Source organism: Neolamprologus brichardi, chromosome 20, assembly GCF_056152115.1.
Source record: "Neolamprologus brichardi isolate AB-2024 chromosome 20, ASM5615211v1, whole genome shotgun sequence".
In the NCBI taxonomy this organism is placed as follows: Eukaryota; Metazoa; Chordata; class Actinopteri; order Cichliformes; family Cichlidae; genus Neolamprologus; species Neolamprologus brichardi.
In genome coordinates this window covers 33,259,163-33,273,036 of record NC_142123.1, presented here as the reverse complement: position 1 = coordinate 33,273,036, position 13,874 = coordinate 33,259,163, and the positions used below count along the sequence as shown (strand labels likewise).

At 42.6% G+C, this 13,874-nt stretch overlaps 1 protein-coding gene across 1 annotated transcript in view; it reads right to left on the bottom strand.

Moving 5' to 3' along the window:
* Positions 1-1,501: 1,501 nt before the first annotated feature.
* The window catches only part of LOC102797797 (myosin-7-like), a 29,422-nt gene continuing 17,049 nt past the window's right edge, over positions 1,502-13,874 (bottom strand). Inside the window, exons 30-46 of the mRNA XM_087834175.1 lie at positions 13,442-13,673; positions 12,806-12,932; positions 10,123-10,241; positions 9,816-10,012; positions 9,472-9,655; positions 9,205-9,370; positions 7,283-7,407; positions 7,097-7,212; positions 6,325-6,511; positions 5,915-6,124; positions 5,706-5,831; positions 5,370-5,460; positions 5,040-5,119; positions 3,523-3,627; positions 3,335-3,430; positions 1,589-1,732; positions 1,502-1,513 (exon numbers count right to left, since the gene is read on the bottom strand). Coding sequence (XP_087690301.1) covers positions 1,502-1,513; positions 1,589-1,732; positions 3,335-3,430; positions 3,523-3,627; positions 5,040-5,119; positions 5,370-5,460; positions 5,706-5,831; positions 5,915-6,124; positions 6,325-6,511; positions 7,097-7,212; positions 7,283-7,407; positions 9,205-9,370; positions 9,472-9,655; positions 9,816-10,012; positions 10,123-10,241; positions 12,806-12,932; positions 13,442-13,673 — 2,317 coding nt within the window. The remainder of the gene's footprint in view (positions 1,514-1,588; positions 1,733-3,334; positions 3,431-3,522; positions 3,628-5,039; positions 5,120-5,369; positions 5,461-5,705; positions 5,832-5,914; positions 6,125-6,324; positions 6,512-7,096; positions 7,213-7,282; positions 7,408-9,204; positions 9,371-9,471; positions 9,656-9,815; positions 10,013-10,122; positions 10,242-12,805; positions 12,933-13,441; positions 13,674-13,874) is intronic.

Sequence of the window (13,874 nt, the reverse complement as noted above, 5' to 3'; positions counted from 1 at the left end):
TCCTCCAAAGGATGCAGGCCCTGAATTGAGACACGGCTAATGATCCCAAGCTCTGCAGCAGATCAACGGCCCAGAGTTCAGACATGAACCGGACTGAAAGGCTGTGATGATATTTTACGAGAGCTGTGCAGAAATGAAAGAACAACATATAGAAGAGTGGACCAAAAGCAGCAGTCAACAGCATCAGGCTTTTATTGGTCACCACACAGTAAAACAAATAATTATAAAGCCACACATCAACATACTTACAGTCTGAATATAGGCACATTTCTTTCGTTTGAACTCCTTCACTAGTGGGCAGAGAAAAATCAGCACTGATGTTCCATCCAGCAATCAGAAAGCTCTCTTCTAGCTCCATTTTTGGTCTCCACCACCTCTCGAGTATGTTTTTCCCCCCTTCGGTTAAACAGACGATCTCTAAACGCTGTTTTTTCTTTCTTTAATTGGGACGTTACAGTCTGACACCACAAACATTTACAAACCAAACTTTTTATGCACAAAAACCACAAAATCATCTGATTCAGTACTGACATAAAACATTTTTTATTCATTTATAGTTTTATTATTTTTTTATTGTAACGACGCTTCTTTGCAATAAATCCTGTCCCAGTTGAAAGCCGGTTCATTTCCTGTTTGTTAAATGGTTCCACGTGTGTGTTGCAACCATGAAAATCTTCTCTGCCGGTGTCAAACAGCTCCTTCTGCTACTGACTCTTTGGTGTTTTTATTGGACTGGATCATGATTTTATAATACCAGCAGTATTTTCATCAACATTTAGTAAGTCTCAGGAAATAGCCACAGCCTCACACTCTGTCACCACTATGACAAAGCTGGTTCCTTCCCTAACATCCTGCATCTTATGTGCTGCCACACAAACGTCCGACAGTCCAAATAAAAGTACAGCATCGTTAATCTTTACAATTCTCAAGTCTGAGAAATCCTTTTAAATCTATCACTATTAAACCAACAGTGCCAGTCTACATGAACTGATAGATACACATCCCAGCGGTATGTACACAGCCCTGTAGGTCTGTACAGTTGTCTTTTCCTGGATTCAGCTAATGCCTGTAGAAATACATGAAGTACTGACACATACGAGAAGTAAAACAACTATTTTCAGGCTTTCTTTCTTTTTTTTGGTTACATTATTTTTCCAGGATCGCTGACTGTGGAAAGATTAAACTGCTGTTTTAAAAAGATCTTTATAGTCTTCTCTTTAATTTGGTTAAGCATGCTGAACCCCGCTGAAAACAAACAAGCATAAAACTGTTCAAAACAAATTTAAGGAGGTGAGAACTGATGCTTCCCCCTCTGGGCTGACACTGATCGCTCGTATGTTCTCGCAGCCCTCAACACTTCCCTTTCAAACCAGGTTACATTACTTTTCATTGAAAAAACATATTGTCGTACAGTAGATGCAGATGTACAAACACACTGGATAAAAACACACAGCAGGTAACAAACAACACAGTTAATCGGTGATGGAGATGCTGCAGAGCTTCATTCAGTGATCTGCAGAGACACGAACGGCTCATTAGGAACACTGATGGAAGCAAAACAGCGTTAACCTCTACGAGCGTAACTCACCATGGCGACCTTGCTGGTCTGTTCGCGAGTTCGAATCCTCAGCTTGTTGACGGTCGTCTCAGCGATATCTGCTCTCTCCTCGGCTTCGTCCAGGTCGTGTTGGACTTTGCGGAAACGTATGGTACTGCAGCTCACCTGCTCCTCCTGGTGGACAAAAAGACAATCCAGTTTAAATAGATGTTATTTTGTATATTTATATATATTTTAAGAGGAAGAGACCTCCAGCAGAACCAGGCTCAAGGACGGGCGGCCATCTGCCGTGACCACTGAGGGGCGGGGCTTTTCTGGGTTGCTCTCTGTTGATGTCAGTGTTTGCAAACTGTGCATTTAATAAAAGTCCCAAATAACTGTGGCGCTCAGGAAATAACTGTACTTTTATGGAGGGTGGGGTGGGTTGACTACACAGGTAAGCACACTAATTGTTCTAAAAACAAGCAAATAAAAATTGAAATAATAAATGCTGTTTTTGTTTAAAGAAAATCTCCCAGGATCATTGTTGTTTTTAATCTGAACATGCTGATTATGATCTAATTTTTCCTTCTGTGTTGTCTATGCAGGAAACGACCTGCTAGTCATTTGCAGTGTTGGTCAAGTTACTTGAAAAAAGTAATCAGTAACTAATTACTGATTACTTCCCCCAAAACGTAATCCTGTTACGTTACTGATTACTTATTTTCAAAAGTAATTAATTACTTAGTTACTTTTTAAAAACACGATTTACAACCTGAATAGGTGATAAAGCGATAGATCTTTCAGCTCAATTCTACTTTTTCTGCATAATCATCATACAAAATGTAATCAAATGGAAAAGTCTCTTTTTAAAACTTGTTTTATTCGTTTTAATCTTTTAACTTTATGCATCAAGCAAAAATTTAATTATCTGCAACATTCTCTGACTGGAAGAAATTTGTTTAATATTTAAACCTATTTTCTGCACATTCCAGCACATAAAATAAAATAGTTTTTGTGTTTACACTCAGTCTTTCAAATAGATGCAAGTAAAACACAGCAGAAAATAAATAAAGTCAAAGACTAACTGTCCTGTTGCTCTATTTTCACCTGTAAAGCAGGAGTGGGGTAGGAGGAGGTTTACCCTGGTGCAGGTGTGCAGCGGTCAGTGGAAGAATCTGCGAGTTTCTCTGTGAGTTTCCCATTACGTCGTAGCTACTCGGTGCTTGTTTGGAAGTTTAGGGGTTTTTTCGCTGTAAAAAGAAGTTTTCTTCCCACGCACAACGGACACTAATGTTTTTGTCACTTTTTATGGAATCAAACTCAAAGTAAGGTCAGTACTTCCACGCTTTAAACGCTGCACGCTCATACTCTCTCTGCACTCGATATATGATCCATTGTTGATCTGCACACAGCTGTTGTCACGAACGTCGCACTCGCTTACGTCACTGTCATGAGACATTCTCGCAAAAAAATCACGGTTTTAGTAACGCAGTAACGCAGCGTTCCTACGGGAAAGTAACGGTAATCTAATTACCGTTTTTGCAATAGTAATCCCTTACTTTACTCGTTACTTGAAAAAAGTAATCGGATTACAGTAACGCGTTACTGCCCATCTCTGGTCATTTGTATATTTTATGTATGTTTATGTTTGCATACTTGCACATGAATCATTAAAAGCTCAGACGTGAGTCCCTCCGTGGAGAGATATTGACTTTATAGAAATAAAAAAGATGTTTTTTAATCATTTTGATGCTGATTTGCATTTTATTGACTCGAGCATTACTGAACACTCACAGCGTTCTCAGCTTGTCTCTTGTAGCTCTTCACTTTGGCCTGCAGCCTTTCTATCAGCTCCTGCATCCTGAGCAAAGTCTTTTTGTCCTCTTCCGACTGCACGAAAGCACAAAGATCCAATGAAAACACAGAAGACGGGACCAACATCTGTATGACAGCAGCAGCTGGATGCAGTGAGGACCTCACACCTGGTACGTCAGCTCCTTCACTTTCCTCTCGTAGCGTCGAACCCCCTTCTGATACTCCTCGCTCTTCTTCTGCTCCACAGTCAGCTCCGTCTGCAGCGTCCTCACCTGCACACACAGCAGCTGATTTACTTCCTGCTGGTTACCTGTTACTGATATAGCAAAACTGCCAAAATCAAGCATGAATACATAATTAAATGACTCAGTAAAAAATATGCATGCATCAATGAATCATTAATCTAAAGGTAAAATCAAATGTAAAAATGACCAATAAGAGGAATTGATTTAAAAAAGGAAAATTGAAAAACAAAGTATCAAATGATGTTGCATTTTATAACTTAATGTCTCTATTTATTCTTAAGTGCATTTTTTAGTGCATTTAATAGTGCGTTCCGTTTTTTTGAGTCATTTACTTTTTCAGTTTTCATTTTTAATGACATTGGGGCAAACAGAGGAATCTTAGCAACAAATCCTCCCTCAGAGACTGAGCTTGCTGTTCCTCCCCTAACCGCAGTATAAACAGGACAGTTAAACGTCATGTAACCGTAAACAATAAAACAAGAACATCTTAACAGCAGCACGTGTCCCAAGGCATGATGGGAGATAACTGGCCACTCCCCCAAAACACAACAATACTTGAAAGTGTTTTATACTGTAGGCTTAAACTTCAACAGTCAAACAAGCCTCCTGTGAGCCAGCGCCTGGCAACAGTGGGAAGGAAGAACTTCCTTTTAACAGGAAGACACCTCCAGCAGAAGTTTATACATGCTGCCTACATTTTTATGCAGCAGATACCAGTAGAGGAAAATTGTTCCCAGCACAAATATTCTTTGATAAACCTCAAATAAAGATGTTTACCCTTTTTTAAGATGACTTTGGCAGAGGCAGTTTTTTCTTTTTTTCAGAAAAAGTAAAAGCGCTTTTTTGGAAACTGACCTAAGAAGTTACTCAGACGTTTTGGGGTTTTATTTATGTAATGCATGTAACACATCCACCGCTGTACAGAAGAGTATCTGTATGACAGAAATAAGGAAAAGTAGAAAGTGTCCTTGTTAAACTACGAGGTGTTGCACTTGTATAGGAATTTCTTTCACTTAGGTATTAATCACATTATTTTATTGTATTAACATGTCTGACACTCATACTGTAAGACAAATGGTAGGGGATGTAGTAAGGATGTTGGGGGAAACAGGAACTCCAGAGGACCAGTCTTTTGTCTCTTCGAGGACTCTGGGAAGTAGCAAGGGAGTGTGAACCTTAAGGTGTGAAACAGCTGTGTACTGCCTTTTGTTCCTGAAGAAGGTATTTAACTGAGAGCCATGCTAGGCTCAGGGAGACTCTGCTGACCCTGCCCCGTGGTCATGCAGGCTCTCCATCAAGCTTGGCTGTATGTGTGCTTTGATTAAAGAATGTTAGCTACCGCTCACCGCTCGCCTGCAGGCTTTATTTAAGTGGAAAACTTCCACAACACACTGAAACTTGACTGTGACTGATGGTCCTGTGACTGAGTTTTCACTCACTGTTGTCTCCAGTTTGTGGAGTTGTTTCTTTCCTCCCTTCAGAGCCATCTGCTCCGTTTCATCCAGTTTCACCTGCAGTTCTGTCAGAAGAACACAGATGCTGTAAAAACACGGTGACGTCTGCAGGTGAACTATGTGAACACGTTATCATCTACAAGTGAGGAAATAAGAGTATACAGTATATCGTTCAGATAATCCAGATAACAAATGTGCCAGAAAGCAAACAGACAATTGACTATTGTTTCTATTAACCTACCGTGACAACAGGTGACATCACAGTCGATACATGCATTTTTAATCTATTTATTTTTGTCAGTAGTGTTATTGTACCTTTTACAGTAGACTCCATGTTCTTCTTCATTCTCTCCAGCATAGTGCTGCTGTCCTGCTCCTTCTTCAGCTCCTCCGCCATCATGGCCGCCTGGTGAAGCACAAACATCAACAGGATTCTGGTATTTGTATTTGAGGCTGACAGAGCGTGTGATGCATGAATCGCAGCTTTATGGGGTAAATAAATGAATAAGAAATGCTGAAATGTCTGAGTTATTAAATTTAAAGATTAATAAAGTTTTCCAGCATCAAACTCAGTTAACATCTGATGAAAACTACAATTTAACAGCAGCAATGGGTTTGATCAGGGATCAAAGGTCATGGGTCAGGACTAACATCACTGATGGCCTTCTTGGCCTTCTCCTCAGCATTGTGACTCTCCTGCATCGCCTCGTCCACCTCTCCGGTCAGCACCGACAGATCAGCCTCCAGCTTCTTCTTCATGTTCATGAGGCCCGTGTTCTAAAACAGGAAGTCATCAAACCGTGATGATGAAATGCTCATATTTCAACATGATTGTATTTGATGTGCCATAATTAATTAACCTTTGCAGCGAGCAGGTTAACCCTCTCTGACACCTCCACCAGCTCGTGCTCGGCCATCTTGCGGGTGCGGTCAGTCTGTTCCAGGACCCCCCGCAGCTCCTCCTCCTCCGCTGACATCAGTGAACACCGCCGCTCCAGGAGGGCGATTTGCTCTCTGAGCTGATTGGTCAGCTGGACTTTTTCTTGTAGCTCCACCTGCTGCTCTTTAACCTGCGATAGAGGTCAGCACAGAAAGACTGGTTTACATGTTATATCATTTGCCACTAGGGGGCGGAGCTTTGTTTTGGTTGAAGTTTTCCCTTCTGCATTTTTCAGATTGATGTGATAATGAAGCACAGTGTGGTCAGTAAATGGCACATTCCCTGGACACTGTTCTTACTCATCACTCTGATGTGAACAGGTGAGCGTACCTGTATCTGCAGGTGTCTCATGATCCTCTGGCTCTCTGCTTGTTGCCTGTTGGCGTTTCCCAGCTGAATCTCCATCTCGTTCAGGTCAGACTCCATCTTCTTCCTCAGACGAACCGCCTCGCTACGATGACGAATTTCTGCCTCCAAATTGGCCTGCATAGTCTCCAGGGAACGCTGCTGGCTCCCCCTGGTGGACAGCATTGGAGTTACCTCTCCATCAGCACTAAGGTTGCAGTTGTCAGTTCTTTCTCTGGTTATGAACCTTTTTTTTCTGGTATGACTGGTTGAGGCAGAGCCTACACAGGGAAAGAGCTGCTGTGGACTCTGTACTTATGTGCCTTAGGACGGGGCGAGTCACTGCTCGCTGCACTTACAGGCCGTCCATTCAGCGCAGAGCCTTCTATATAGCTCGCCAGCTAACAGTAGCTAACAGTAGGCCTGTCCTGAGGAAGAATAGCCTGGACCAGAAGCACTGCTGGCCTTCTGCCGCTCCTCAGTGGAGAGCGTGCTCTCCTCCTGACTCGTGTTTGGTACACAGGAAGGCTGTGCAGAGGGTACAGCCCAAAAAAATCATTGGCTTCCCTCTGCCTCAGGTCAATCTGGTCCCACACCTACCTCCAGACTCACTAACAGCTTCTTCCACACAACAGTTTTTCCTTTGCACCACTTTCAAGCATTTTCCAATGACAATAAAGGGCTATTTAATTTAATTCAAATCTATTCTATTCCATATATTAAGCCCCTTTCAGTCTGTTATTAATATATTTATTACCTGAGGCTGTCGATCTCCTCCTCTTTCTCTGCAATCTTTCGGTCCATCTCTGCCCTTATCTGCTCCAGCTCCATCTGATATTTCAAGATCTTGCTTTCCTCATGTTCCAAGGTTCCCTGATCAATGGAAAGGTAACAGTTCAGGCAATAAAGACTTTATAGATAATTGATTACAGCAGCTAATTACCTCTGCTTCCTCCAAGGCAGCTCTAATGTTGCTCTTCTCCACATCGAGGATCTTCTTCATCCTCTCCAGCTCATGGATCGTCTTCCCTTCCTGACTGATCTGATCTGTCAGATCCACAATCTCCTCTAGAGATATATGAAGAAAACACTTTGGTACACTGGAATTTAATCCCTTAACTCCCACAATATTAAAAAAGGATTAAAAAGTAGTTTGTTCACTGGACGACAACTTTGGAGAAATACTTATTCTAGCTACAATGTAACAAACTCTCCTTGCTGAAGTGTTGTTGAAACAGACTAAAGTAACACTGAAGGGTATCCTGACATAATGGCATTTGCTGAACATTATGATTCAAGTAGGTCTTTTTCTCATTGATTTCTATACAATCAAACTTCTCTTTTCGCCCCCTGCTAGCAGATTTACAGCTCTTGTATTGGAATAACTTTTCAGATTTATGTCGACTTTCTTTAGACACCAACTGTCACGGTACTGGGTCTGTGATTGGTTCATTTATATTCCTTGATTATTGTTATTCAGGGTTTTTGATTCTCAGTGTTTTTTGGTTAAGTTACATTCTTAGTTTCTAGAATTTAGGCTTCTATTACTTTGGCTACGTTCACACTGCAGTCGAAAGCGCATCAAATCCGATTTTTTTGACCCTATGCGACCCATATCCGATCATGGTGTGACAGTGTGAACGGCACAAATCCGATATTTTCAAATCCGATCTGGGTCACTTTCGTATGTGGTACTGAATCCGATACATATCCGATGTTTTAGGAAGCGACTGCTGTTTGATGGTCACGTCGCATTAAATCCGTCTTTTACGTCACTGACACAAGACGGACGCCAATTATCAGCTCCGGAGAAGACATCGCAAACGCTTCCTGGCCATCCGGTGAAACTGTTGGGAAGACAACGTTGGAGAAACGTGAACATTTTCTTTGTACTGTATAATCTGCAGATTCTGACAGAAATCTGCAGCTATGCTTTGAAGCAGCGCTCCTCTAAAACAGCAATAAGGATCATTATTAGGTTATTTACATTATTATGTAAATAACAAAATAACTTAAAGCAAAAATTGGAAAACGTGAAGTCCGAAGTCTTTATATTAAGACCATCAGTCAAACAATGCTGTTGCTCTGGGTCTAAACAGAGCGCGTTGTGTGTGACGTCTTCTTTTGCGCATGCGGACGCTTTGAGCGTTCACACTAGAGCGCGTTTGCTGTCACATTTTATTTGTAGTGTGATGAAGCAGACAAAAAAAATCAGATTTGATCAAAAAATCGGATTTGAGCATTAAGACCTGCAGAGTGAACGTAGCCTTTGTCTTCTCCGTGTTCCACGTGTAGCCACTCGTCTCCATGTTCCCTCTGTCTCCTGTCAGTCGTCTCTATGTCTCAGTGTCTAGTCTGCGTCTTTGTGATTGTCTCGTGTTTCCTGTTTTACTTTGATGGTCCCTTATTCCTTATCAGCTGTGTTTCCCTCTTGTTTCCCATTCCTTCATTACTCCTTTGTAGAGCCCTGTGTTTTCCTTTGCCCTTTGTTGCGTCGTACCTCTCATGTTTCTAGTTTCTTTGAGTTTTAGTTCAAACTTCTCAGTGTTCTTTTTCTAGTTTTCAAGTTTAGGATTTTAGTTTGTTTTTTTGCTTATGTTTTGGACATTTTTCCCAGCAGTAAAGCTGCCACCTTAAGTTCACTTTTTGTGTCCGAGTCATTAGGGTCCACCTCCTGCCTGCCACTGCCTCAAAGGACAGCTATGCTGAAATCAATACGCTGCATGTGGCTTGACATTATATGATAAACCTCTACTTCTCTTCACATCATGATATCCTCCATGATATTGAGCTTGTAAGGTCCCTGAAATGAAGATACCAGTGTGATTGTAGTAAGTTAAGAGGACAGGGGAGGTGCTGCGGTACCCTGCAGGTTCCTGTTTTCTCGTTTAATCGTGTCCAGCTGGTCCAGAGCTTCTTCATAGCAGTTCTTCAGTTTGAAGAGCTCAGTGCTCAGACTGCGAGACTCTTTCTGTGAGGCCTCCAGCTCCATCTGACACTCGTCAAACTTCAGCTTCCAGCCACTGAGCACCTGCATCAAACCAGTGCACACATTTGTTTCTGAGCACACCGACTTATGGGCATTAAAGTGTAAATCTCTGGTATAATGGGGAATCGTGCCACATGTCTGACTGTGTCAAAGTTGCGTTGCTTCTTGTCCAGAGCCAGAGCTGCAGCGTTGGAGCGCTCCAGTTGGACCATCAGGTCTTCCATCTCTATCTGCAGACGCTGTTTGGTTTTCTCCAGTGAGGAGCACTTGGCCTGAGACGCCTCTGCAACTTCTTCGACAGTCTGCAGCCTCACGACCAGTTTCTTCCTGCAAACAATTCAACTTATTAAACGTTACCAGTCTAAAGTCTAAAGTCAGTAGCTGCTTTGAAGGAAACTGGATAAAGAATTTAAACTGTGGTCTTTGCATTCTCCTATAATGTGTTAGAAAGGGACCTCAGAGTGACGTGTAGCTCCAGCAGTCTTACTTTGCTTCCTCCAGCTCCTCTATCCTCAGCACAGCCTCAGTCTCATACTTTGCTCTCCACTGAACCACCTGACTGTTGGCTGTAGTCAGCGCCCTCATCAGTTCAGCCTTAGCTTCCTGCTCCTCCTCCAGCTGTTCTCTGAGAAGGCTGCAGTCGTGTCGGGACGCCTGCACCGCATGAGCCAGCGCCACGCGAGCCTGAAGCACAGACACAGGATACGTTTGTTCCAATAAAATACCTTCAAAAAGGTATTAATAAGAGCACTGACGTGACCTGATGTGTTACAAGTGTAAGAGTTAAGTATTACTTTGCTGTCCTCCTCCAGCTGTTTCTTCATATCCTCAACGTTCTGGCAAGCGCCCACCTTCGAGCGCTGGAGCTGAGCGATCGTAGCGTCTCGCTCCTCCAGACGACGTCTGTACTCGGCTGAAAAGGCGACAGCCAAACGTACACGAGTACGATAAGCTTGCTGCATCTCAGACATCAGATATTCATTTACCATTTTTACAAATTGTATTTTTTGGTAGGCATGTTTACTAAGAATCGTGGACAAAACAGAAGCACAGATTCAAAAACTTTCATCGTTTCAGATCAAACATAAAATGACTCAGAGGACAGAACTATCAAGAACAACCCTCAGATAGTTAAATTATCCACCAGTGCAATAGTTCACTATTTACTACTGTTAGTGCGGGACGGCGTGATGTCTCCATGAAGTCAATTACCACATCAAAAAAAGTTGTGGGTCATTATCAGCGGAGGTTTCAGGTAAAACCATTGTGAGACCTTGCCTCACCCTGTCATGTGACCTATTGAGATCACCTGACGCCAGATGTGAGTGAAGACTAATGTGCCTGGGAAGGAATCTCAAAGATTCGTCTTGTAATCGGAAGGTTGCTGGTTCAAGCCCCGGCTTGGACAGTCTCGGTCAGCATTTACTTGATTTGGGCTGCAGTGTTAGGATCTTCCAGCATGTCGTGGGGCAGAATATTCATAGACTTAAAATCAGGCGATCGTGGCTCAAGAGTTGGGAGTTCGCCTTGTAATCGGAAAGTTGCTGGTTCGAGCCCCGGCTTGGACAGTCTCGGTCGTTGTGTCCTTGGGAAAGACACTTCACCCGTTGCCTACTGGTGGTGGTCAGAGGGCCCGATGGCGCCAGTGTCCGGCAGCCTCGCCTCTGTCAGTGCGCCCCAGGGTGGCTGTGGCTACAATGTAGCTGCCATCACCAGTGTGTGGATGGGTGGATGATTGTGTATAGTGTAAAGCGCTTTGGGGTCCTTAGGACCAAGTAAAGTGCTATACAAATACAGACCATTTACCATTTAAAATAAATACATAAAGTTTTTACTTTTAAGGTATTTCATCAGTTGAGCCTGAAATTATTTTTTTATATGGACAAAATGGGGAATATCTAACGGGAAATTTTAAATCTAAGTGTAGAAACCAATGCATCGATGTAGGGAAACTAAAGAAGTTCAGTTTTTAAAAATTGGTGCCATTAAAAGTAGCAACATCATCTACCAGTTGTTTCTATTTCAGCCATGATTGTAGTGATGGCCATCATCACTAGCTTTAATAAGCTTTTATTAACATTTTATGACCTTCTCCTTGTCCTGTTAGTAAAGCTTAAGCTGAGAGGGAGAGGAATCGCAATAATTCTCCATCACCTTTCGCTGTCAATTAATGTTTAATATTATTATGTTGATCACTATAGAAATCATTTTAAATACTTTTTTTTCTATAGAGTACGTTTTAAGCATTTGTCCTAATAATCCTAACACAACAGACGGGAAGGTGAGCACATCCACCAGGGCTGGACTGGGACAAAAAATCGGCCCGGGCATTTTGACTAGAGACTGGCCCACCAAAAATGTGACGTCATTCAGGGGTAAAACCGCAAAGGATTCTGGGAACTTGTGGCAAGCGGTACTAGCGCATGCAGGCTTTCAATTGAACTCACTTACACAGCGATAAAAAGAAACACAAAAAATGGCAAGAAACTGTTGTATTATTAACTGCAATAGCCGGTGTTGTGCCAAAAAGTGATTTTCTGCCAAAAACTGATTTCCGGTATTTGCCAAAAACTGATTGCTCGTATTTAAATTGCTATAAGTAACTTGTTGGGCTATAATATGTGAAACATATGTCAAATGCATCCCTCATGGATGACATAAAGTCATATTGAGCTACAAATAACATTAGTGTAACAAGGTAGAAGCCACAATCAGTCTTTGGCAGTGACTTTTATATAACCTTTATTTATGCCGTTAAAAAAAAGTCTAATTAACATTAAAAATGTCTTTTGTAAGAAGTAGTTGGACAGCAGAAATGGCTCAAATATTACAATAGTTCTGTAAAAATATTTAAAGTGGGGATAAAGGACCGGATTGGTTATAATGTAAGTACAATAACACAGAGTTGTAAAGATACTTGAAAAAACAGATAATTTTTTAATTCCATATATAGCCCCTTTGTAAACGCCGAAGTCTATTTACCAACATAGATATTACACATAAAAAATACACGCAAACATTGGAAATCAGTTTTTGGCACAACACCTGTTGCATGACAGCCACGGGAAGCCGACGGGTAAAGAGATCGGTTGTTATCGGATTACGTCGTGGAAATTGTTTAAGCCATGTTTCCGAAGTAATAAAGAGCCGATGGATGGCCTATAAGATTGCTAAACAAGGAGGAGGGTGCATCCGACCTCCTCGGCTGTAATTGGTCCAGCCCAGAGTCGATCGTGACCAATTGGCCAATCCAACACCTTTCATTATTTATACCCTTCCAAAAAAAAAATAAAAATCGATCGGCCCATAAAAACAAAAAATCGCCAGCGGCCTACCGGGCAAATGCCCGGTATGCCCGATGGCCAGTCCAGCTATGACATCCACACAGAGTGCTGCAAGATGTAGGAGAAAGAAAATTCAGGCAGCCTAAAATCAGGTGTTCAAATCTATCAGTGTCTGTGTGTCTGTGTGCTGTACTGGTATCTGTGACTGCTCGTGCTTTCTGAGCGTTGACTTCAGACAGTTGTCTCTGCAGCTCGTCTGCTTTGCTCCTGCTTTCATTCAGCTGGTCCTCATAAGCCCTGCACATCTTCTCCACAGCAGCCTGCACACAAACATCAATCAACAGAGAAGTCACAGTTAGTCGCAGCAGATGGCCCCGCCCCTCCGTGAGCCTGGTTCTGCTGGAGGTTTCTTCCTGTTAAAAGGGAGTTTTTCCTTCCCACTGTCGCCAAAGTGCTGCTCAAAGGGGGTCATATGATTGTTGGGTTTTTCTCTGTATCATGAAGCGCCTTGAGGCGACTTTTGTTGTGATTTGGCGCTATATAAATAAATAAATTGAATTAATGTGGTGTAAGAAACATGATCGACGTGCAGTGGTTACAATGTGACCAATTCTGGTCCCACTGCACTGCATTAACATGTTTCACCTCCTCACAGGTTTAAAGTGTAAACAGGTCAAGAGCAAGAACCAAGGATGAGAGGCAGCACTGTACCCAGCTCTGTTACTGCATCCAGGCAGCATAAACAGGGCCAGCAGGACTCAACATGACGAGTAGACTGACACTGATGACCCTGGTGGAGCGGCGCCTTAAGCGGGAGGTCTGTTCCTACCTTTGACTTGGAGAGCTGCTCCACGCTGGCAGCCAGGTCATCAGCCTCCAGCCGGAACTCCGCCTTCTCCTTCTCCAGCTTCTGTTTGACTCTCTGCAGAGCATCTATCTGCTCGCTGAGCTCCGTCACCATGTCCGAGTGCTTCTTCCTCAGGGTGGCTGCTGTTGCTTCGTGGTGAAGCCCCGCCTCCTCCAGCTCCCGCCGCAACTTCAGGAAATCTGCCTCTCGCTTCCTGTTCAACAAAGCAGTATTTGTGATAATCTGGGTAAATCTCAGTATTGAGATACTGATCCCTCCACTGTCGAACTCTGAAGGTAGGAATCTACATCTGCATGTAATCTTTAAGGGGTTTCTCTGACATACAGCTCGAGCTGTGTTCTTGAGATCACCATATTAGTCTCAACGCCTCACAGGAAGTACCTCTGCATACAAT